The following is a 24421-nucleotide window of genomic DNA, read 5'->3' as shown; positions in this document are numbered from 1 at the left end:
CCTGCAAAGCCAAAGTAGCTAAGTTCAGTTCCCCAGTACCCACATAAAGCCAGATGCACAAGGTGGTGCAAGTGTTTGGATTTTGTTTGCAGTGCCTAGAAGCCCTGACAGGTCTGTTTTCTCTCTCAAACAAATAAAATAAGATAAAATAAAAAAATTTAAAAATTCAGGTAAGGAATGCTTCTTTTCTAAATCATCTTTCTTTTGAGCTTATGGCTCTCACAATCACACTCACCACAGCCAAAAGAAAGCTGTGCAAGAGACACACTCCATGCCAATTCATTTTTGCTAGATAATATTAGAAAAATCATATATGACAAATATTTTTAGTATGCTTGCATATAAGATAAAATTTTATATCATTTTAGCACCTCTAATAAAAATGAACTGAAATTGAATTTCTTCCAAAGGACAAAAAATCTAGTAGTTTAGGGATATCTTAAGACAATGGGTATGAAAATTGTCTAGTTATCCATGCCACAATCCCATTTTTAATGTATTTACTCTTATCTTTAAATATATCCTCTAATCCTTAAGACTTTTTTAAAGAGCTCCAAAGATAATTTTGCTGAGAAGCCAAGTGTAAGTGCTATGCTGGTAAAGAATCAATTTTATGCCAGACCACAAGGCAAATTTTATTAACCTATTGTTAAGAGTTATTGTTGCAAAGTAAAGTACAGCACACATTTAAATAAAATTGAAGTAAAAGCAGGAGCCTTCATTCTAAATTCAGCAGAAAATGACAACCATATGTCTTTGTTTAAGAGGATATCATTTATGAAGTGAAAGTATGAAGCTGCATGCTCTCTTCATAATCTATATAAAAATTAGCACAAAATTGGTGGGTAGGAATAGCCTAAGGCATGGTGTCTCCAAACTGCAAAGACTGACAGAGGCCTCTTGGTCCCCGCAATGAATACCAATAGCCCCACCAAAAGAGACCCTCAGCAGAATTGGGGTGCAGGAGATGAAGCCTAGGCATACAACCTTTTTATTTAAAAAAATCAATAAATAATAAAAAGTAAAAAGGGTCAAAGGCGCAAGTGTCACATCTAAAATTATAAAACTATGAGAAGGCAACGTAGAGAAAGCTTCAAACCACTGGGTTTGTCAAGGATTCCTGAGGTGACATAGAAAGCATTAACAAAATAAAAATACATGAACGAGGCTTCACACGACTTCAAAACTTTGCATGAATGACCCAGTCAACAGTACGAACAGACAACCTGTGGAACAGAAGAAAAGATCTGCAAATTGTTTGTCTAACAAAGGGCTTAATGTCCAAAATATACATAAATAAGTACTATAGCTCAGCACAAAGTCAAATAGTTTAATTTGCAAGCAAAGAACTTAAGTCTCCATTGAATATACTTTTGGTGACATCCAGGATGGGCTACAAATAGCTAACAAGCTTATGAAAGGATGTTTAAAAAAAAAATCAATGATCTTTAGGAAAATGCAACAACAAAAAAAGGTATAGTGTCCTATAGTGTCAACCTATGCATGTTTGTTGTGTGCCAATTTCCTCTGAATTGAAACATTTCTTCCTGGAGGAAACGGGGAATTTAGGAGGTACTGAGGTAAACAAGTCTGGAAAAAACCTGAAACTTGCCAGGTGGAGAGAGCCCTCCCCAAGTGGACAGAAGCAGTAAACAGCTGCTGGTGGGGAAAGGCTCTGACTCGTGGAACAGTCAGCCTGTCTTGCTCCATGACTTCCAAGAGGTTGTCATCCAGGACGGGGTGGGGTTTGGGGTGATGCAGTTGCCTTTAGGACACCACACAACTGCAAGCAACTGCTCACCCATGCTCCGTAAGTAACTCCCAATAAATTCATTGATTCACACCCAAAACAAATGAATTTGGTGGCAGCCATGGTTGGGTTTGTCATTCCTGACCTATCCAAGGGGAATGGATATGGCTTCCCGCCCGACCGTAGAAAAAATTTCATTCAACACTATGGCTACTTTAAAAAAAAAAAAAAAGTAGATAGTATTGGAGAAGATGTAAAGAAATTGAATTTTTTGTCCTCTTTGGAGATATAAAGTGGTGCTATTGCTTCATAAAACAATGAGGTAGGGCTGGAGAGATGGCTTAGCAGCTAAGCGCTTGCCTGTGAAGCCTAAGGACCCCGGTTGGAGGCTCGATTCCCCAGGACCCACGTTAGCCAGATACACAAGGGTGTGCACGTATCTGGAGTTCGTTTGAAGTGGCTGGAGGCCCTGGTGCGCCCATTCTCTCTCTCTGCCTCTCTCTTTCTCTGTCTCTCTGTTGCTCTCAAATAAATAAATAAAATAAACAAAAAATATTTTAAAAAATTTTAAAAAACAATGAGGTAATTCCTCAAAAGATTTAAAAAAAAAATAGGAATGCCATATGCTCCGATAGTTCCACGTCTGTATATGTATCCGCAGGAATCAAAAGCAGGTTCTTTACAAGGTATTTGAATGATTGTGTTTATCTCAGCATTATCCATCATGGAAAAGAGTTAGAAGCACCAGGCTGGAGCTGTGGCTTAGAGGTTAAGCACTTGCCTGTGAAGCCTAAGGACCCCGGTTTGAGGCTCAATTCCCCAGGACCCACGTTAGCCAGATGCACAAGGGGGCTCACGCATCTGGAGTACGTTTGCAGTGGCAAGAAAGCCCTGGCATGCCAACTCTCCTCTCTCTCTCTCTGCCTCTTTCTCTCTGTCTGTCGCTCTCACATAAAAAAAAAAAATTAAGAGTTATAAGCACCCAAGTTTCCATGAGGAGACATGCAAATCAACAACATGTGGGCTATATACCCACATTGGACTATTACACAGCTTTGAAGGGAAGGGAACTCTGAAAGGAACTCTGACACATGCCACAGTACGAATGTACCTTGAGTAAGTTATGACCAGTTAAGTAATCAAAACTCCAAATACATATTCCCACTTAAACACTATATCTAACAGTCAAATCCACAGAAATGAAAGTAGAATTATCTGTTAGGGGCTGTGAAAAGAGAGGAGTTGTTTCATAGAAATAATATATCACTTTTGTAAGATGAAAATCCCAGGGAACTGAGGAGATGGTTTTGGAGTTAAAAGCACTTGTTTGTAAAACCTTCTTGCAAGGTTTCAGGGCCCTGTCATTCACATAAACATGCCAAGAGTACTGTAAGCATCTGACATTCATTTGCAGTGGCAGGAGACCCTGGCATGGCCCCTGCCCAACATATGCAAATAAACTATATATATATATGCATATATATATATACATATATTCATATATATATGAAATTCCAGGAGCTTAAATCTACTGAACTGCACATGGAGAAATGGCTAAGATGATAAGTTTTATGTAATGAGTTTTAAATCAATTTAGAAAAGCTATACTGTAGGAAATTTGCTATCAAATACACTTTAACTCAGTTATTTCTATAATCCTACTACCTTCCATTTGGAAATAAGAGCATTTCATGTAAAGAAAAATAAATAAAAATTCTGGTCAACTTTTAGAAATCACAGCAAATGGGAATTCATAATTATCTGATAATCAAAATACTCAACGTATAAAGATTAAAATTGTATAAACAATATGACCAAATCAGTATTAATTCCTATTCTTACTAATTACTATCAATTACTATTGAAGTTTGTTACAGTAAGTATATAATAAAATTTAATGTTAGAACATTAAAACATAACTTCATGTTTTACATTTTGATGAGGAATTATAGCCATATATTATTTGAAAGTTTTGTATTTGGAAGTTTTTTTTATCTCAAATGTTATCTTCTTAGTTTTTCTGGAAGTGGGATAGACATTTATTCTATACTTAGTTCTTCTCTGGAAAACACCATCTTGTTACTGTGGGAAGTTAAATAAGAGACTGTACCACCTACATATAAAATATTCATTTCATATTTAGAAGTGAGAGTTTTCTTTCACGAATTTTGTGGCATTAAGTTGGCAACTTTATGTGTCAACAAATTATCATGTTGTGTTTGTGCTGAGTATGCAAATATTTTGTATATTCATTTCTCACAATAGTTGATAATCAATTACATGTTAAAACCTTATTTTATTTGAGGCCAGAGACAGAGTTCACTGTCTAATGCATCCAAATCTGGAACAATCAACATAGAGTCACGTTTCTCTGTACCATAAGAGTAAACTCTTCCTTAATTTAAATATGCAATTTTATAGCCACCTTTAAATCCAAAATTGGATTAAAATAAAAATTATTAGCTTCTGAGTTTAATTTCTGCAAAAGTTGGAAACCTCTCTAGCATGTACATAAAGAAAAATATGGATGAAACATGTAATACTAAAAGCATCCATAATGTTAGGGAAATAAAGTTGGGAAGAGTGTACAAGTTACTACAAGCAACCCATGTATTTGAAAATCGTTATCTTTCTTCAATATGTGTATGTTCATGTGGGAGTGTGTGCATGTGTTCAGGTACATATGCAACTGTATGTGCATGCATGTGGAGACCAAACATCAGCCTTGCATATAGGTCCTCAAGAGTTCATCCATCCTATTTGACAGAAATTTTCTCATGACCCTGGAGCTTACCAATTAGACTAGAATAGCCAGCTTGCAAGCCCAGGGATCCTCCTGTCTCTGCCTCCCCAGTGCTGGGGTTACGGACAAGTGTCATTATGCCCAACAATTTTATGTGGGTGCTGTGGGTCAAACTCAGGTCCTCATGCATGTGAGTCAAGCACTTTATGACTGTGCTTTCTCACCAGCACCCAAGATGGTTTTCTTGACTCCCAAGCATTTCACTCTAACCTTTTCTAGACGTTGTATTTTCTCCCAAATTGATGACATTTGCCTATGCTATCTCTATTGAGAAGCAGAAGAGTGTTCTGTGAGATGTATCTTATGTCTGATACAGTTTTGGAAAAGAAATTCAACGTTGAGTCTCCAGACATGTATTTATGGCATCCTAAAGAGACCTGTGACATATTAGAAGATAAACTATTACACTTAATTTTATCTGTTTTTGCAGACCAATTGTGACTGGCTTAAATGTCCATTGAAGCTCCAGCCTCAATAGCCTTGTAATCTCTGCTTTAGTCAGAGTAGCTTCTTTTTCAATGGGCGATGGTTACTACAGACTCATAACTAGTCAGTGTGCTGAGACAAGTGGCACTTGAATTCTGGGTCCTAACCGGGACATCTATCTCGCCACCTTCAAGACTCCAAGGACATAGTGGAAGAGAGTGCAGAAAGACTGTAGGAGACAGGGGGTGAGGAGGAGTGCTGTGAAGTACAGACATGCGATGGCTTTTGTTCTCAGGAAAGTACAACAGCTGTGGTTCTGAGAACAAGACCGTCCTAGACTGCCCCATCCGCATTCGGTCACAGATGGAGGACAGGCTCCTGAGCCCTCCGCCCAAGAGCCATTGACAGTCAATGGTTTCTGGGAGAGACTGGAAGACCTTTACTTCAGTAAATTGCTATTGGTAAATCATCTATGCTCTGGTAAAGCATTTCCCATTCTTTTTTTTTTTTTTTTTTTTTTTTGATTAATGAGCGACAGACAGAGAGAGAAAGGCAGATAGAGGGAGAGAGAGAATGGGCGCGCCAGGGCTTCCAGGCTCTGCAAACGAACTCCAGACACGTGCGCCCCCTTGTGCATCTGGCTAACGTGGGACCTGGGGAACCCAGCCTCGAACCGGGGTCCTTAGGCTTCACAGGCAAGCGCTTAACTGATAAGCCATCTCTCCACCCTAGCATTTCCCATTCTTTATTAGCTAAGCAAACCAAGTTAAAATCTTTGGGTTACCAAAAAGGAAAAGAAAAAAGAAAAGGAGTGAGGGAAGGAAAAGGAAGAAGGACAAAGAAGAGAGGAAGTGAAGGAAGAATGGAAGAGAGCAACAGGAGGGAACTAGTTGGAAAAAGGGTTTCAGCAGGAGGGGGAGGAGGGGAGGAGAAGATAACCGGAGATGAATATAATCAAAATGCGATTCACGCATCGCGAGGTTACATAAATAAATAGGGATGAGCAGTGGGCGCAGCAGGGATGCCATACCAGCCTGAGGACCTGGGTTCTGTCCTCAGCACACACATAAAAAAACAAGGCCTGACCACACATGCTTGTAAGCCCAGTTCTGAAGGAAGTGGGGGCCGGAGAGTCACTGGGGTTCACTGGTCAGCCATTCTGACCAGTATGTGGTGGTTCAGGTTCAGTGAGCAATACCACCTCCAAAAAACAAAGTGGAAGAGTGACCCAGAAGGACACCCAAGGCTCTACTCTGGCCTCCAAGAACAGACATCTGCAGACAAAGGTACATGCATGACAAATACATCAAGCACTAAAAATAATAAGCAAATAAGTAACATTTAAAACACAGTTTCTTGAGGATGCAAGCTGGAAAGTACCTATTGCTATTTTCATTCTTTTGTTGCATCTAGGGATGAAAACTGACCAGAAAATTATATTCTATTAATTTCCAAAATACCTCAAAGACTCAAATGTAAAATATACTCTTAGTAGTACATTTCAGACTCCTGTGTTATGGACCATCCATAATTTCTAATTAATTGTTCACATACTCATGGAAAACACACAGTAATAATGAGTTTATTTCTGTCAATTGTTTATTCCTTCAACAATTTACCTCATCGTGATAAGAAGATTTCAGATTTCAGAAGCCCAATCAAAATTGCTTAATATCACTTGTTATAATTGTGCTCATTTTCATAAAGTAACAATTTTCTTAGAAGCACAAAATAAATACTGTGCTATAAAATGCTTCAATCACTAGATACTCTCTCAAGATGAGGTTTTTAAAATGTTCAGTCTGTAATTGCCATGGTCTTAACGTTGGTATCTTCACCTAAATTCATACATGAAAGATTAAAGTTCAATGCCAGACATAGGGCCTCAGGAGAAGAGAATATTAAGCCATGAGGGATAGGAATAATATCCTTATCCATAAAATCCTAAGAGATATTGTTGGCCTTTTTTTAATCACATGAGGCTGACGTTTAAAAATGTCATGTCTGTGAGGCAGTTGGAGGAGGATCACCTTGAGTTCAAGGCCAACCAGGAACTATAAGAGTGAGTATCACGTCAGCCTAGACAAGAGTGAGATCTTATCTCAAAAAAATCAAAAAAGAAAAATAAAAAAAGTGTTATGTCTAAAGAAGATGGTGTACCCCCACCAGACACTGAATTAGTCAATACTGTGATCTTTGATTTCCCAGCATCCAGAATTCTGAGTTACACATTTCTGTCATTTATGAATCTTGTCATAGCAGCTGCACCATGAACAGTCACAATTTTAATACATAAGCATATCTCCAAATGGAACTCTAATAGGAATGCAAAGTCTGGATTAGAAGACATTGTTTTACAGTTTAGAATCTGAGCAAATGGAAAAACTGATCTTACCTGAAATGTGTTAAGTGTCTCTGAATGTCAAGGTCTAGAATTGGAGTGGGTCTGGAGGATCCCAGTGGTGATCTATCTTGGCTCAGGAGGTCTTGGAATTCTTTACAAATTTGTCTAAAACAAAAGTGACAAAATTGATTTGAATTCTTGAAGTGGGACTTTAATTTCAGGTCATGATAATTACCAGAGTTTATTCTCATTTTGAAAAGAACACAAGAAAACATTTCTCACGGTCACCACTGACGTTCTGCTCACAACAGACTGCTGACTTTGCTCTCGGGGACCACAGAATGATAATAAAACATTTCAAGCAAATATCAGTACATGGGTATTAATAAAAGCAAATGTTCATTTTATTCATAAATGAGTCTCAATATCAAAGAAAATTCATGGGGGAAAAGAACTGTAATTTGTAACTACCTTTAAAAATATTGCAATGTGATTTTAGGATATCATATCTGTAAGCAAACTGAAGCAGAGGTTTATGTCTTCACAAGCATCATTCAACTTGACTAGAAAATCCTTTCCCCAGTATTGTAACATAATTCAGACTCTTGGAAGCTAATTTCACGTCTCAGTATTTGAATTAGATAATTGTTTGTTCACAGTCTAGTCTATTTGCTTTATAAAAATCATTACGTGTTATTCTATTTTAGCTGATATCATACAGAAAAGTGTATAGTCTTCTTTTCTACTACTCTTGTTTTACATGGTCATTATTTCTAGCCTTTGATTTGTTTAGTCAAGAACACAGCTCTGTTCATACTGCACAATATTAAAGCCTTATGATCTATAAGACCAAAGGCTACTGTATTGAATTTAAAATGTGCACACATGAAACCTACTTAAAGCAGTAGCTAGCGAGTGAAGTCATGTACCTCAAGAAACTACTTCAAAGAATCCTTCTTTGTGGCAAGGACATTTGGTATTTAAGATATAATAGTGATCATTTTTTTCAGTTTTTTTTAACTGAATCATCACAAAAGATAATGCTGTAGCCTACAGTATATTTATGAACAAGTACAAAAGTGTCAAATTCTTCCTAAGTCAACATGAGGCCAGCTACAATTCTGCCCCAAAGCATTGTGCCATTAACAGATGACTACTACACAGTGACAAAATATCCTAAAGTACAAATAATTGATGATGAAGTTTAAGTGAGTAAAGAATTGTTGATAGTTAGGTGTCTTTGCATTTTACCAAATTCTGCCTAAAAATGACTTGGGATTTTTTTCTATGGAGGATGGGATTATGCTTGGTTTCGAGTGTGACACTTTCTGAGACTTACCTTATGTATTTTCACAGAACACAGCTTCAAGGACAGAGAGTGACAGGTAAACAAAGTCCCTGTCTACTTAAACAGACAGGACTCTCCATATGCCCCTGTGTGTTGTGACTCTGGTGCAGGGCCAACTTTCACCTCTTACTTATATTCTAAGTAAAACTGGTTGAGTAGTTTTTAGGTGCATTAACCATGTTTCAGTAGTTGAGTGCAACATTATGCACTGATCACATTTTGGGTGGTGGTGGTGGTGGGAACATAATTATCTTCCCTGTTCTGTATTATGTAAGAGAAACCTATTGTTAGCTTTGTTTCTAGGAAATTTCTGACTGAAAACTTAACATGCAGCTTCACACTATCTGTTTTGTGACAAGCAATATAAATTTCTGTGCAATAATCCATGGCTATGATATATTCTCACAAAGAAAGGTTTTAGAAAGTGCAACATCCATTCTTAATTTACTCTCATGAGGAAATAAATTTTAAGCATTTAAATATTGAAGCATTGTTCCAGTGATTATAGTATGGTAAATGATTTTACAATTATTTACTAATTTAGAGTTTGATATATTAACTAACTTTGTGCTCATACAAATTAATACCACAGACTATACTAAAATCCAAAGTCTAACAGGACTGGTATTAGAATTCTCAGGCTTTGATAGCTAATTCTGTCTGTTAACTCACTGAGGCAGGATGGCTTCTATACTTACATACCTGTAATGATTCTGTAGGTTCTCCATAAGTAACTATTATCGTCATCCTCCGCTACAGGATTAGTATTTTTACAACTAGTTTCATTATTTTATTTCTGAAGCTACAATAATAGTCCTTTGTCTCAAGACAAATGTCATACCATGCTTTATATAACAAAAGATCATCTTCTATGAATCATACCTTCTAACTTTATCCCTTATGTCATTGTCCTTATGGAGGTAAAATTTTAGCTGATTTCTGGATTTCAAGTTTTGTGTTTCTACTATTGACAGTTACTTTTATAGCAACAACATTCTATTTAACATTGTTAACTGCTCTGATTTACCTTAATATAGATAAAATGTTTACAATATTTAGTCATAGATTCAATGAATATATTTTCTTTTAACCAAATAAGCAAGTATTTTGTCTGATGCATTTTAAAAACTCATCTTTCTGTATTAATAATTGCATAAGTTATACCAAAAGATTTGCACAATTATGAAAACATCAGAACCAAAGATGAATTAGACTGCCAATGACACTTAACCAGTAGACCCTTTTTATAATTGTAGACTTTATACAGTATCTAAGTGCAGATAATCTGTCATTCATTAAGCAGCAAAGAATCACATGGGTCAAGTAGGCAATGAAATTCAGTGAGTGGATATCTCTCCCAAATTTTTTTGAATTTATTATTAATTTTTTGATAAAGTTGTTAAGTTTCATGACTAAAATAAGTTGTGGAGACTGGAGAGATGGCTCGGCAGTTAAAGGTTCTGAACTACAAGAACTGCCAATCAGGATTCAGTTCCTTAGCCACCCACATAAATGCCAAAAGTGGTACAAGCATCTGGTATTCATTTGCAGTGGCAAGAGAACCTAGAATGCCTATACATTAAGACTATGTAAACAAGAATATTACCAGCTAGCCAAAGCTACTACCCTGCAGAAGTCTGAAAAATCTGAAAGTGTTTTGCTTATTCTGTGGAAGCAAAACCTTCTCATCAGTGTGACTTTACAACAGATATTCCAAACCTTGCAAAAGAGATGCAACCCCATGAATGTGGGAGCATAAGTCTGGGGTGCAGGGCTGGCAAAGGTGAGCAGTTCTAGAACTGTTCTTGGCAGGGAGAAGGAGAACTTCAACAAAGGGTGTCTTTGGATCAGTGAGAGAAAGTCTCAGAGTATGCATTATGACATTCAAACCAAGCCCTTTTAGGGCAGAAAGTATGAAGACATTTTCCCATGGTTAATTTGTATTTGGGATAACAGGATCACTTAGGACTCTCTCAGTTTGTAACAAGTCTTCATCTTACTTCTGAGATTATATTAATACTTCAAACTACCCAACTATAGATATCTATAATTGCTTCTATAGAAACTGAAATATGACAGCCTTCTGGGTCAAGAAATTATCTGGACGTAGGAAAGAACATATGAAATAGAAGCAAAGACCTGCCCCTGAAGATGAAAATATGCAAAAGGTCCCATTTATGCATCTGTACCAACGAACACACAATGATTATCTGTTATTTTACTTATTTGCTTATTCAATTATTTATTTGGTTTTTCAAGGTAGGGTCTCATTCTAGCCCAGGCTGACTTGGAATTCACTCTGTAGTGGCCTGGAACTCACACTGATCTTCCTATCTCTGCCTCCCAAAACTGGGATTAAAGGCATGTACCACCACACTTGGTTCGATTATCCCTTATTATATCTTATTATATGTCAAGTTTAGACCTGTCTTATAATTTTCTTTGTTTCTGTTTTGCTATTCCTTTCTCCTTTACTTGATTTGCTGTTTCTGGTTTTTTTTCCCCCCACCATCCTTTATTTTTCTTTTCTTTGAGACAAGATGAGACAATTTACTACTCTTAGGAGAGCAACTGCATGAATGTAATCCTAATCCCAAACCCTAGAAAACACAAGCAGTGCACAAGACCCCAGGAAGGGGCTGCAGGGTTTTGGGCAAGCCTGGTAAATGTTAGATGACCTATACATCTCTAAATATATGGCAAGATTTCTACATTGCATTATAAATTGGCAGAAAGGACAATATTTCATTTTAACCTTTTGCATTTTAGTCGCTTTGATTTTTAATCAATAGGTTGTAAAATTGCTAAGTAATTTTCTATAATACATTTCTAATACTATATGTTTTATGCTTTCTCTTAAATTTTTTCTCCAAATAATGTGCAAAACACAACTAAGAAATATTAATGTAACCATATGGAGTTATCTATTCTAGACTCTGACTTTAGACTTAGGAAACTAAATTTATTTATGTCCTACATGATACAATAACTTATTTTCATTCACAAAAATGATGACAAGAATAAGATGCTATATGGTTTTCTCTCAAAAACCTTTGAATGGGACTTGGAATTGGGCTTATGATCCTGTTGGGTTTCCAGGTGATAGGTAGCATTTTCCAAAAATCATGAAAGGTCTTTCAAATTTAAGCAAAGTGAGGAATCATGCTATGTAAGCTTCCTTTTTTCTATTGCATTGGCATATTTGCACACCTCGTTTCCCATATTATTTAATTGCATTTTAGTTCAGCTTGGAAAAAAAAATATATAATGTTCTTTCAAACAATAACAGTATGGAATGAAGCAGTGCAGAGACTGTTTAATTAATTATTCACAATAGAGGAGGAGGAGACTCATGTACTCCTTGGTCCCAGTGGTCTTCCTTTACATCTGTCTTATCTTTTGTCGCATTCCCCAAATATTTATAGTGTTTTGAGATCTTTGTCTTCATTTATTACATCACAATGAGTGTCTTTGACCATATTACATAGCCACCTAGGGCACATTTACATGGAAAGTTAGTTTCTCCAAACGTGTTTTTGTCATGGAAATTGCTACAGTTTTCTTTATAAACTCATTAATTTAATTAAATTAATTTATTTATTGGAGAGTGAGAAATAGAAACAGGGAGAGGAAAAGAGAATGGGCACACCTTCTATCCATTGCAAACGAACTCCAGACACATGTGTCACCTTATATATCTGGCTTTATGTAGAAACTGGGGAATTGAACCTGGGTCCTTAGGTTTTGCAGGCAAGCACCTTAACCACTGAGCCATGTCTCCAGTCTCCTAGGCCTATGTTTAGTTAAGTATGGTTTGTTATCCTTGTTGCCTTGGTGCAGCTGGGTGGAACGTTCTTGTTCAATACATTTAAATGTTAACATGTGAGACCACTTGTTTTAGCGAAGTGATGATTTTCCAGACCATTCCTTACTCATAGCAACAAACAGAAATAAAAACAAAACAAAAAAAAATTGGGGTGAAGGTATATGGAGGCTTCCCTATGGTGCTTACTTGGTGGCTAGGATCATCTTCTTCCGTGCCGTCTGCTCCTTTTGTTCCATATGTTGTCTGGCAAGATGCTCTCCTACTGCTTTGGCTGGAAACTCTGTCTCACATGTGTAGCCAAAATCTCGGGCCAAGTGCAACGCCTCCCCTGTAGGCAGACAACACACTTCAGTCTCTTACCCACATCCCGCCTTACAGCAGCAGTCTCCATCCGGTCTCACTCATGGTTGTGGAGAGATGCATCATTTTTTCCCTATCCGTTTTAAATAAGAATACAGACTTTGTGGGAGCATTGTGTCAGTATGGAATGATAAAGAGACTTTAAGGAACTGACACACAGAATTTTGTAGGCAAGACTTTGTGGAACAGTGCAAGGAAAAAATAGACCCACAAAGCAAAGGCAAAAGCAAAAGCAAAAGCAAAAGTTTTCTTTTCTTTTGCTTTTTTTTTTTTTTTTTTTTTTTTTTTAACTTTTTTGAGGTAAGATCTTGCTCTAGTCCAGGCTGACCTGGGATTCACTATGTAGTCTCGGGCTGGCCTCGAACTCACAGCAATCCCCCAACCTCTGCCTCCCGAGTTCTGGGATTAAAGGTGTGTGTCAAGCGGTCTGGCTAAATTTGCATTCTTCTTATGGCTCTAGGCATTAGGCCAGACTGACTCCTCAGTGACTGCATGCCAGATCGCAAAGCTCTATGGACGGGCCACTTTGCTGCTGAGCTATATAACCTGCTACCAAGGCATGTGAACTCATCTGGTGACTTCTCCATGAGGCCTATCAAGCTACGCTGCAGAGTTTTCAAATCACCTTTCAAAGTAGTCAGCAGACAGCATGAATCAACGATACCAGCACTCCCTCACTAGAGACAGTAAAGCACATGAGTAGACAGCTAGCTTTATGAAGTGTTCTGGAAGGTTTTAAAACATCGCAGTGCTGTATGCAATGCCTTAATAGAACAAAATCATAAGCAACTTGTTTCTCCACAGCCGGGCGCGGTGGTGCAGCACTGGGGGGGAAGCAGTAGGAGGATCGCCGTGAGTTCAAGGCCACCCTAAGACTCCATAGTGAATTCCAGGTCAGCCTGGGCTAGAACAAGACCCTACCTCAAAGAAAAAAAAAAAAATCTTGAGCTCAAATAATATTTTAAGAAATGGGTAATGGGCTGGAGAGATGGCTTAGCGGTTAAGCGCTCGCCTGTGAAGCCTAAGGACCCTGGTTCGAGGCTCGGTTCCCCAGGTCCCACGTTAGCCAGATGCACAAGGGGGCGCACGCGTCTGGAGTTCGTTTACAGTGGCTGGAAGCCCTGGCGCGCCCATTCTCTCTCTCTCCCTCTATCTGTCTTTCTCCCTGTGTCTGTCACTCTCAAATAAATAAATAAATAAATAAATAAATAAACAAAAAATAAAAATAAAATTAAAAAAAAAAAAGAAATGGGTAAAAATCAGAGAATTTAGTTAGTCAGGTAAATCAGGGTAAAGTTTAGCCTGTCTTGCCTGACAGGTAACTTTATTAAAAAATTCAGCTTTCATGCCTTGTTTACATACAACATATCCATATCTAATAAAAAAATTCCATTTTGGTAACATTATATACAATTTATCCTTTTAGTGGTAATAGTCATGACATTTGCTCTGTAGTAATTAAGCTTCATTTTCAACGAACTGATAAACATGGTGATCTAAATTAAGCTAGAATTTTGGGGGAATAATAGTAATTTGTAAATTTGGAAAAGGAAGAATCATTCTTTAATAATAATATCCTCAGGCCGGGCATTGTGGAGCATGCCATTAATCCCAGCACTTGGGAGGCAGCGGTAGAAGGATCATCACGTGTTCAAGGCCACCCTGAGACTACAGAGTGAATTCCAGGTCAGCTTGAGCTACAGTGAAACCCTACCTCAAAAGACCAATAATAATAATAATATCCTCATATTTCACAGAAAGCAAGTGAACAATAAAATCTTTTGAAAGGTCCAGGAAAAAAAATCAGCTTTCAAGCTGGACATGGTGACACATGCCTTTAATCCCAGCACAAAGGAGGCTATGGGCTGGAAAGTTGCTATGAGCTTGAGGCCAGCTTGGTCTGCAGAGTGAATTCCAGGTCAGCCTTGGATACAGTGAGATCATGCCTCAAAATTAAATAAATAAGTAAATAGATAGATAGATAGATAGTTTTCAGAGAGTACCATTCAGTGGTAGACTTCTTGCCTGCCATGAACAAGGCTTCAGGTTTCATACACACACACACACACACACACACACACACACACACACACACTTTCACTACATATACACTAAGTACCAGTTTTTCTTTAAGGCAGTGCTAAACAGATATAATAGGGAAGACAACATGGGTCACAAAAGAATGTTACCAAAGAGGATGGCCATCACAGCACTAACAGTAGCAGTAACAATAAAAACAAAACAAGACCTTAGTAGTAGCTTATCATTACCAGTGCATTTATGTAAACAGTATATATAATATACCTATGTGCTCTGATGTCATACTGATATTATGTCTAATATGGGATGACCGTTGTCAAATGAGGGTTAAAGTGTTTTATGAAAGTTCAGAGAAGGAGAAGGTGAGAAACACATATCCAACAGCCACAGAGCAAAGCAATTTTTTCAAGGACAAATAAAAACATAATCAAGAGTAATGAAAAAAAAAATATCAAAACCACTGGATGGTTGACCTCTAAGAAGTGATGGGTTTTACCCTGCCTTATACTTACAAAATAACAAAGTCATTAACTCAACACCAGGAATGTGTAAAAATAAGAATATATAGTAAGAGGAGAAAAGTTCATAGACATAAAAATCAACATACAAACAAGGCTAGCTGATGTGATTAAAATGTTCTTAGTAAAATTCCATTTTTCTAAAAAATATTGGACTTCCAGACTGAAAAAAAAATCAGATTTACAGATAAAATCAGTAAGTATGAAAAACAGGGAGATATTTTAGTATAATGGAAAGCTGAGAGAATACAATCCAGATAGTACTTTTTCCTTTACACAACTCTTGCTATTTTTAAAAGGTTACTTTTATTTATTTATTTGAGAGGGAGAAAGAAGCAGAGAGAGAGAGGCAGATAGAGAATGGGCACACCAGGGCCTCCAGCTGCTGCAAACGAACTCTAGACACATGCACAGCCCTGTGCATCTGGCTTACCTGGGTTCTGGGGCATCGAACTAGGTCCTTTGACTTTTAAGGCAAGCACCTTAACACACTAAGCCACTTTCCAGACCCAACTCTTGCCTTTTTTAAAACTAAAAGTTCTAAGATAAATTCAAACTAAATCAGAATGTGTTTTTTCCAAGACATTTCTTTAGAAAAAAAAAAAAAATTCAAAGAGGGAGTTGGGTAAATAGCTCAGTGGGTAAAGTCCTTGCCTTACAAGCCTAGGGACCTGAGTTTTATCCCCACCATTTATGAAAAAGCCAGATGTGGTACAGTGTGTCAATATCCCCAGCACTGGGGGAGGATCCCCTGTGGCTTGTTCACTGGTTTGTTTTGCTAAATCAGTAAGTTCCGTCTCAATAAGACACCTTGACTCAAAAAATAAGGTGAAGAGTAATTGAAAAAGACAGTGGCCAGATGACACACACCTATGTTTACACATGCAACATGCATACACATTCTGGCACACAACACACATACATACGCAAAGAATATTCCAAAAAAAAAACCCCGCAAAGTGAGCCAGGCTTGGTGGTGTACCTCTTTAATCCCAGGACTCGGTGGGAGGCAGAGGTAAGAGGATCACAGTGAGTTCAAGGTCACCCTGAGACTGCGTAGTGAGTTCCAGGTCAGTTTGGGCTAGAGTGAGACCCTTCTTCGGGGGAAAAAAAAAGCAAAGTAACATTTTAGCAAAGACATAGCTAATCAGTGCAAACAGGAGGGTGACAGCATCCTTCTTCAATTTCCTGCAAAGACTCAGTTCTTGATATTCTGTCCTGCTTTATGCAGAACTCTCACCGAGCGGTAGTACTAAGAACAGTTTGAGGAGAACAGATGCTGTTTACATTCACATGACAGCCAGATCCTCCCTTCCTTTCTGCTGCTCGCGATGTAACATTGTTGCAGGATGTATAGCAATGCTACATCAAAGGAAGCGGCAAGTGAAGGCACTCTGATATGTAGTTAAAATGTATACTTCGGCTCACAAAAGCTTGCTTTGTGAAAACCCAAGAATGAATGAATAATGAATCCCTCGGTTAAAATACACATGACATTCAGAAGCAATGAAGCATATAACGTCAATGGCTTGGCAGCAGATGCCCTGGTGTCAACAGGCTTAAGCAAAAATAGAAATTTTGGGATGAGGAACGTATGATATGACTCTAGGCGATTTGATTGACTTGTGAAAATAAAGGTGTATGAGCTGCTCTGCCTCTGGGAACAATGGGCAGGTATAGTCACCTGTGCTGTGGAGGGCATTCCAGGAAGAACTAGGAACGTTTCCCTTTCTATACATTGCCCCTGGCGCCTTCCTTCTAAGAGAGAAGTAGGCTGTCCTAGTTCACAGCAAGTTAAAATGTTAACTCACCATGTTGCATCATTTGGCCGTCTTTCCTTAAAAAAATTCAAACAGGGGATGGAGAGATGGCTTGGCAGTTAAGGCACTCATCTGTGAAACCTAAGGACCCAGGTTTGATTCTCCAGTACCCACATAAGCCAGATGCACAAAGTGGCGTGTGTCTCTGGAGTTCATTTCCAGTAGCTGGAGGCCCTGGCATGCCAGCCTCTCTCTCTCTCTCTCTCTCTCTCTCTCTCTCTCTCTCTCTCTCTGTCTCTCTCAAATAAATAAATAAATAAATAAATAAATAAATAAATAAATAAATAAATAAATAAAAATTAAATAAAAACATCAAATAATGCCTTAACTTTGAAAACTAGATCTACTATTTTCATATCATTTCCAACATGACATAATGCAGAAGTAGGGCCCAGGAATACCTCCATGTCTAAGGCTAGTGCTTGCAAAGGCTTTTGGCTCCATGTGCCAAGCCTGCTGCCTCTCCAATTCACAAAAGAGGAAACTCCTGAGGGCTATTGGGCTTTTCACTAACAATCGTAGCAGGTGATGCTGTGTGAAATAACTTTCTTAAGAAGCAAATTCCAAAACACGGGATGAACATTCAAAAACAACTCGTCCCAGTGGCATCTGAGAATTCAGTCTTCTATACAACAAAGTAACAAGTAAAACTCTAAGAAAAAAAAAATGTATTAGGACAAAGTTTAAGTGAATATTGTTGATACAACAATGGAATGGAATGCTAATGCCAAAATAATTTTTTTTGGAGGTGGGGGATAAAGTCAATTGTACATTGCATGGAGGTTCTGGTTTATAAGGAATAGATTTAAATGTACTTTCAAATTAGAACTAAAAATCCCTAATTTTTAGACTTTTATACAGTCATAAAGGTTTTATTTTCTTCCTTGATAGTGATTGTATTTTAGGGGGGGAAAAAAGTGTCCTTAAAGTGACTAAATGTAAACATTAAACACTGATCTTTGTGAAGTAGTGCTGTAATTTCTTGGATAACTCTTACCAATTATCACTGTAAGATATTACCTAAGAATATTTAGTTTCCCCTGACAGGATGTACATGCCAGTGCAATAGTGGCACACAGCCTTCGTGGGTAACCAATAGCTTTCTGATTTCCTAAGAGATCGGCTCAGCGTAAAGGAACCCATATCTGGAATTGGGAACCAGAACAGAATCCTATGTAGACAAAAATTATGCTCTCCAATGTGAAGTCTTTGGCTAAAAGAGGGGTTTACATACATCAACTTTTCCCTAAATTAATAATGCTTATCCCATTTAAACTATGCTGACTTCACTCTCTCCGTTGGAGAATCTGTTCTTTTTTAGAAGGTAGTGAAACCCGGGGAGATAAACGACCCCTCGCACTTCAGCCAAGCCACACCTGAAACCACAGAGGAATTGGGGAAACACGCAAGAGTTCTGCTTCCATGAGAAACCTGATAATCAGTGCCAGGGTGAAGGAGTCACACCCTGAGGACACTCAACACTTAGCAGAAATCTAGAGGCTCTTAAGAGCTCATCACTGAAGTAGACTTAAAACTCACCCACCATGACTCAGGGAATTTTGCAGAAGATGGGAGAGGGGGTAGAAAGACTGTAAGAACCAAAGGTTGAGACATCATGCCCAGAGACATTCCCTCCCCTCAGAATAACTGACTGCTGCTCCCACAAGGCATAACCCACAACCCCATGGGGAATTCCTGCGACCCCAATGAGGTGGGTCCCCAGCAGAATGGGGGCAGGGACAAGGGAAAAGAGGGTATCAACACATGATGTAGCCATACAAAATATGTTGTTAATAATAAATAAATAAATATAATTAAGGTTCAATTTAGTATTGCAATATACAATGTCACCAAAACAGTAATAATGCATATGTTTTTAATTCCAGTCACGTATCTAATGTTTCAACCTTAATTTTCATGTATGGAGCATCAAATCTGTGGGATTATTTGAGGCAGTGTATATTGACAAATTGGAGTATACTTTCAAATATTACATTAAATAAATTCCTTTTATTATTTGTTTGTTTTCTCACTACTGGACATTCAACCCAGTGCCTTGTTCCCGGCTCACAGGGTTTTACCACGATAAACTCAGCTGGTTTTCACTGTCATGTCTGAGACAGGGTTTTACTAAATTGCCCAGGCTGGCCTTGAACTCATTCTCTAGCCCCACAAGGCCATGAAATTGTGATCCTTCTGATTCAGGCTCTGGAGTAGCTGGGATTACAGGTCTCATTGCCAGACTTTGCACATAGATAATCTTATAGTTAAAAAAAAAAAGTTACAATAAACCCTAGATCTGGAATACAAAGTTGATATGTCCATCCTAAGATTTCTAAATTATTCTGAAAGGAATTCTGCCTAAAATACTACTTTATCTGTTCTATGACGTAGATAGAGGTCTTATAATCTGGTGGGTTTCCTGCTAAGTAATTACTTTGTCCAAATGCCCATAAAATATTTTTATACTTCTTTCAAAATCCTGCAATAAATGGAACACCTGATTTATGATGGGTAGTCAATAACTAACGCAAAAGAAAGTTGCCAGAAAAATAAATGCACACTAGAATCACATGGAAAGGAGGATATAGCATCATATTAATAGAGTCATTTAAATCAATAGACTGCACTCAAGGAGAAGATTTCTCAACCCTTGCCATACTTGTAAAATGAAGGTCTTGCTTTAAAAAAAAATCTGTAGTTCCACTAATGTCAATTAATTTCTGGCCATAAACATTGTTTGAAAATTTCAAAATAATTTTCTTGATTATAATTAAAAAATGCTGTCCTAGTGTTTATACACACAAAGAGAAAATACATAGAGAAAGGATTGCATGGAAATGTACTACACATTTTCTCTTTTGGTAAGGATTCTTGGATTTATATAAGGAGAAGGCATTTACCATTTCATTACTGTTAAACTGTAAAAGTTCATAAAAGTTTTGTTTAGTTGGTTTCTTGCATCATCAGGCCTGACTTACTTGGCTGATAATATCTTATCTTAAAATATCTTATATCTTGCTGATATATCTTATCTTAAAATACAAGCTCTAGAAGCAGAAAAAGGAAATACGGTAGTAGAAACAGAAAATAGCATTATTGGGCTGAAGAGATGGCTCAGCAGTTAAAGCACTTGCCTACAGAGCTCAGCGACCTGGGTTTGATTCCCCAGTACCCATGTAAGTCAGATGCACAGTTGTGCATGCATCTTGACTTCATTTGCATTGGATAGAGAACCTGATGTGCCCATTCTCTCTTTCTTTATCCTTCTCTTCTTTATCTCTTTTTGCTTGCAAATAAATAAATAAATAGAATTGTATTTGGAATCTAGTATAAGATGCCACTTGTTTTTCATGTTAATAGGGAGTGGTGGGTCATCAATGAAAGGTGTTGGGACAACTGGGGGGGACCATCTGGAATAATGCTAAATTAGATTTATATCATATATCCAACAACAAAACAAACTCCAGATGTATAAAAAGGAGATCCACAAAGTAATTTAAAACAGAACAATTCTTTTATGATCATAAAACTCCTCAAAATGCCCCTTTAAAGTAATAAAAATCTCCAAAAGCTACAATAACTGTATGACCAATATGATGACATGAACATGTACAGCCAAGGACCTGAGCAAACAAAACCCTATAACAGTAAATGAATGAAAATTCAGGGGTGGGGTGGGATAAGGAGGTTTGTAGCTCATCTCAGAGCTAAATAACCAACTTCCCTAAAATATGTTGAGCATATATGAACTAATGAAAGAAATACCATGTTACCCCACAAACATACAAACACAGACAGTAAAGCCTGTATTAGTCTAAGCATATGCTCCACCTAATTACTGTCTTTTGCATGTGTATGCAGCTGAGGCATGTGTACAAGTATGCATGCTCATATGAACATGGCCACACATGTGCGCGGGTGTAAGTGCATGTGCATACTTGGAGGCCAGGAGTTAACATTGGCTATCTTTCTTTTTTTTTTTTTTTAATTTAATTTATAAGTTTTCATTTCAGTGAATACAGGCAGTTTGGTACCATTATTTAGGCTCATCTGTGATCTACCCCCTCCCATTAGACCCTCTTTGTTAATGAAAATGGGTCATGCATTGTGGAGTTAGCCCCCAGTTATTAGTATGATAAATGTCTCTGCAAATCATGACCCAACATGTAACTCTGACATTCATCTCTGGCTATCTTTCTTGATTGTTCTCCACTTTATTTACGGAAGCAGGATCTCTCATTGGAACCTAGACATCATCCATCCAGCCAGTCTAGCTACGCAGGTTGCCCCCACGATCCCTGTCTTCATCTCCTGAGAGCAAGCTCCTGCACCCACCTGGCACTTATGTGGGTGCTGGGCTCTGAATTTTGGTCCTCGGGCTTGCTCAGCAAGCACTTTCTCCACTGCGCCATCTCTCCAGCTCCTCAACCTAATTCGTAAGGGAGCTTTGCTTTTGTCAACCCATCAAATTAGCAAAGATCAAAAATGATAGCAGCCTACTTATGTAAAAGCATAGGGGGCCATGGCCACCCCGTCTTCTGACCCTCGCTGCTGATGAGATTACACATTGATAATAGCTATGGAGAACAATCTGCCTACAATGTATCCAAATTAGATGCAGCATCTTTTGGCTCTGAAACAGTTTTTGAGTTTATCATCGATGTGTTTGTTTGTATTGGAATAGCTTATTCATTGCAGCACTATTTATATCAGTTAAAAACTGAAACTGCCTTAAAGATATGCAGTAGAACACTCATTAAATAAATTAAGATGTATTTGTTTGACATAATGACATCATCATTTTTACATTTATTGATTTATTTATTTGCAAGCAGGGAAATACAGAGAGTGAATGTGGGAGCGAGAAAGAGAGAGAGAATATAGGCACACCAGGGCCTCCAGCCCCTGCAAAAGAACCGCGAAGCATGTACCACTGTATGCATCTGGCTTTAAGTGGCTACTTGGGAATGGAACCCAGGTCATCAGGCTTTGCAGACAGGCACCTTAACGGCTGAGCCATCTCACCAGCCCACCATCCTCATTTGAAAGAATGAAGTATTAGGAAAAGAATTACAAAGTATAGAGATGTAAAGTGCAAATTCATGTGGTAGGATACTATAACTTCCTTTGAAAATGAAGTAAACACACACATATGTTTACAAAGAAAACAATTACACTTGCCCGCTTCTAGGAGAGGGATTAAATGACTTTGAGATATGAAGATAAGGAAGTATTTTGGTTTATTTGAATTTTGTATCACTTTCAGGTGTCCATTCAAAATTAATGAGTAAAATTATTTTCTGTCATATTCTTAGGAAGATTTAATTCAACTCGTGCACAATGAACGTAGACAATTCTAAGACATTTTTCGCAATACGTGCCAGACCTTGATCAAAATAATCAGTTTGTCATCTCATCAGGAAACTTATGAGTTCCAGTAAATAGAAGAAGTGGACAAATCAGAAATGAAGTCTTTACAAAGCTTATTGAGTATTGATCATTGAAAAAAAAAAAAAAAACAGCAGAAAGGAAATCACGAGTGGCTCATGCAGAAACATGTGATTCGCAGGGATCCTCACTGTGTGCGCAGTGAGGGATGACCTGAACTAGAAAGGCCAGGGGCAAGGCCGGCCAGCAGTGCGGCACACACATTTTGTCACCATGAGTACGAGGGGCTTGGCAGTAGGAGGAGCCCCGGAGCACCATAGCAAGACACAAATGCAGTTGTGGAGGACACTGTGCCCTCTATCTCTGTAAGCAAACACCTTTAGCCCCCAAGTGGAAGGAAGTTACAAAACGCAAGTCAGAGGGAGTAGGAAGTCAAGGAGGAGCTTGGGAAGACATTCTCTAGGATGTTGTCTCTTTGTCTGTAGTATCACATGACGTAGCCTCAGGCTCACTGAGATCCCTTCCTCATCCTGGAAAACACATGATTCGATAACAATATCTAATGGCTAGTTACCTACTTAGTCACTTCACTACTAAAGGAGAATCTCACTGATAAAATAATTACTTTGTGTCAAGAAGAAATATGTTGATAAGACAATTCATATTGATTAAAAATATATATATATATATCTGTCTCCTAACAGGCCTTAGAACAAATGGCTATTATAAGTTCTCCTTGAATTAAACATATTAAGTTCAATTCTACTGGCAGCTTTTGAAATGCAAATTTGTGCCTCAAAAGACATCACGAATACCATATTTTCTATGTGCTTACCAAGGAACACTAAGGTCCTCCAAATTCTATTCTTTCAGGTGATCGTGTGACTTAAGTGAATACTGATCAGAACTCTTGCCAAAGGGTTGAGGCACTCATTTTTTCCTACCACATGCAGTTTTAGAAGAAATCTGAGCACCTTTACCTAGGGTGGGATGAACACAGAAATTTATTTTTGGGGAAGGTCCGTAAAGGAGCTACTTTGAGGATGGCATACAAGCACTCCCAGACCTCCTTCAACCTAGCCTTTGAGTGTTGTGTGTGCACCTTCCTACCAAAAAAAGGTCAGCTTTGCTCATACTTATGTGAAGGCAATGAAACAATTAGCTTGAACCTAAACTAAAGAAATGAGTCATCAATATTGGGCATGCAATGAACATATGTTCTCATGGACAGAAGGATTCTAGAGTTGTATTCCTAAAAGTCTCACACAGTGGACAGCACTTCTTTCTGAAAGTCTCATGGACTAGTGGTATCAAGAAAACTCACACGGTCTCTCACATAGAAAGCATTTAATGCCTATTCAAGGTATCTTTTTTTCTTTGTTGACTAGACATGCCATCATGCAGTCTCAGGATTCGAGATGGCAGACACCAATGACAGCATTATTTTCTACTATATCAGAAGTGGTATAATAGTTTTCTATTGTCAACATTAAATCAGCACTTTTTTAAGGTACAAGCAATGCTATGAATGGTTGTTACAATTAAGAACAAGCCAAAACTGATGCCATTGTAACATTGGGGGAATCAAGTGGCAGATTTTTCAGGATTTTAAAACCTTGTACTAACTGATGTTTCAGACTATAGAGGGCTTGGGGCTAGAGAGATGGCTTAGCAGTTAAGCGCTTGCCTCTGAAGCCTAAGGACCTGGGACGGAGGCTCAATTCCCCAGTACCCACATAAGCCAGATGCACAAGGTGGTGCATGCATATGGAGTTCATTTGCAGTGGCTAAAGAT

At 38.0% G+C, this 24421-nt stretch overlaps 1 protein-coding gene across 3 annotated transcripts in view; it reads right to left on the bottom strand.

Moving 5' to 3' along the window:
* The window catches only part of Tfap2d (transcription factor AP-2 delta), a 65826-nt gene that overhangs the window by 15475 nt on the left and 25930 nt on the right, over positions 1-24421 (bottom strand). For all 3 annotated transcript variants that reach the window (XM_004649442.3, XM_045157300.1, XM_045157299.1), the window contains 2 exons: positions 12684-12825; positions 7375-7488 (listed from right to left, as the gene is read on the bottom strand). In XM_004649442.3, the coding sequence (XP_004649499.1) occupies positions 7375-7488; positions 12684-12825 (256 nt within the window). The remainder of the gene's footprint in view (positions 1-7374; positions 7489-12683; positions 12826-24421) is intronic.

Source organism: Jaculus jaculus, chromosome 8 (genome assembly GCF_020740685.1).
Source record: "Jaculus jaculus isolate mJacJac1 chromosome 8, mJacJac1.mat.Y.cur, whole genome shotgun sequence".
Taxonomy (NCBI): domain Eukaryota; kingdom Metazoa; phylum Chordata; class Mammalia; order Rodentia; family Dipodidae; genus Jaculus; species Jaculus jaculus.
The sequence above is the reverse complement of the archived record's forward strand: the minus strand, read 5'-3'. Positions and strand labels throughout refer to the sequence as shown.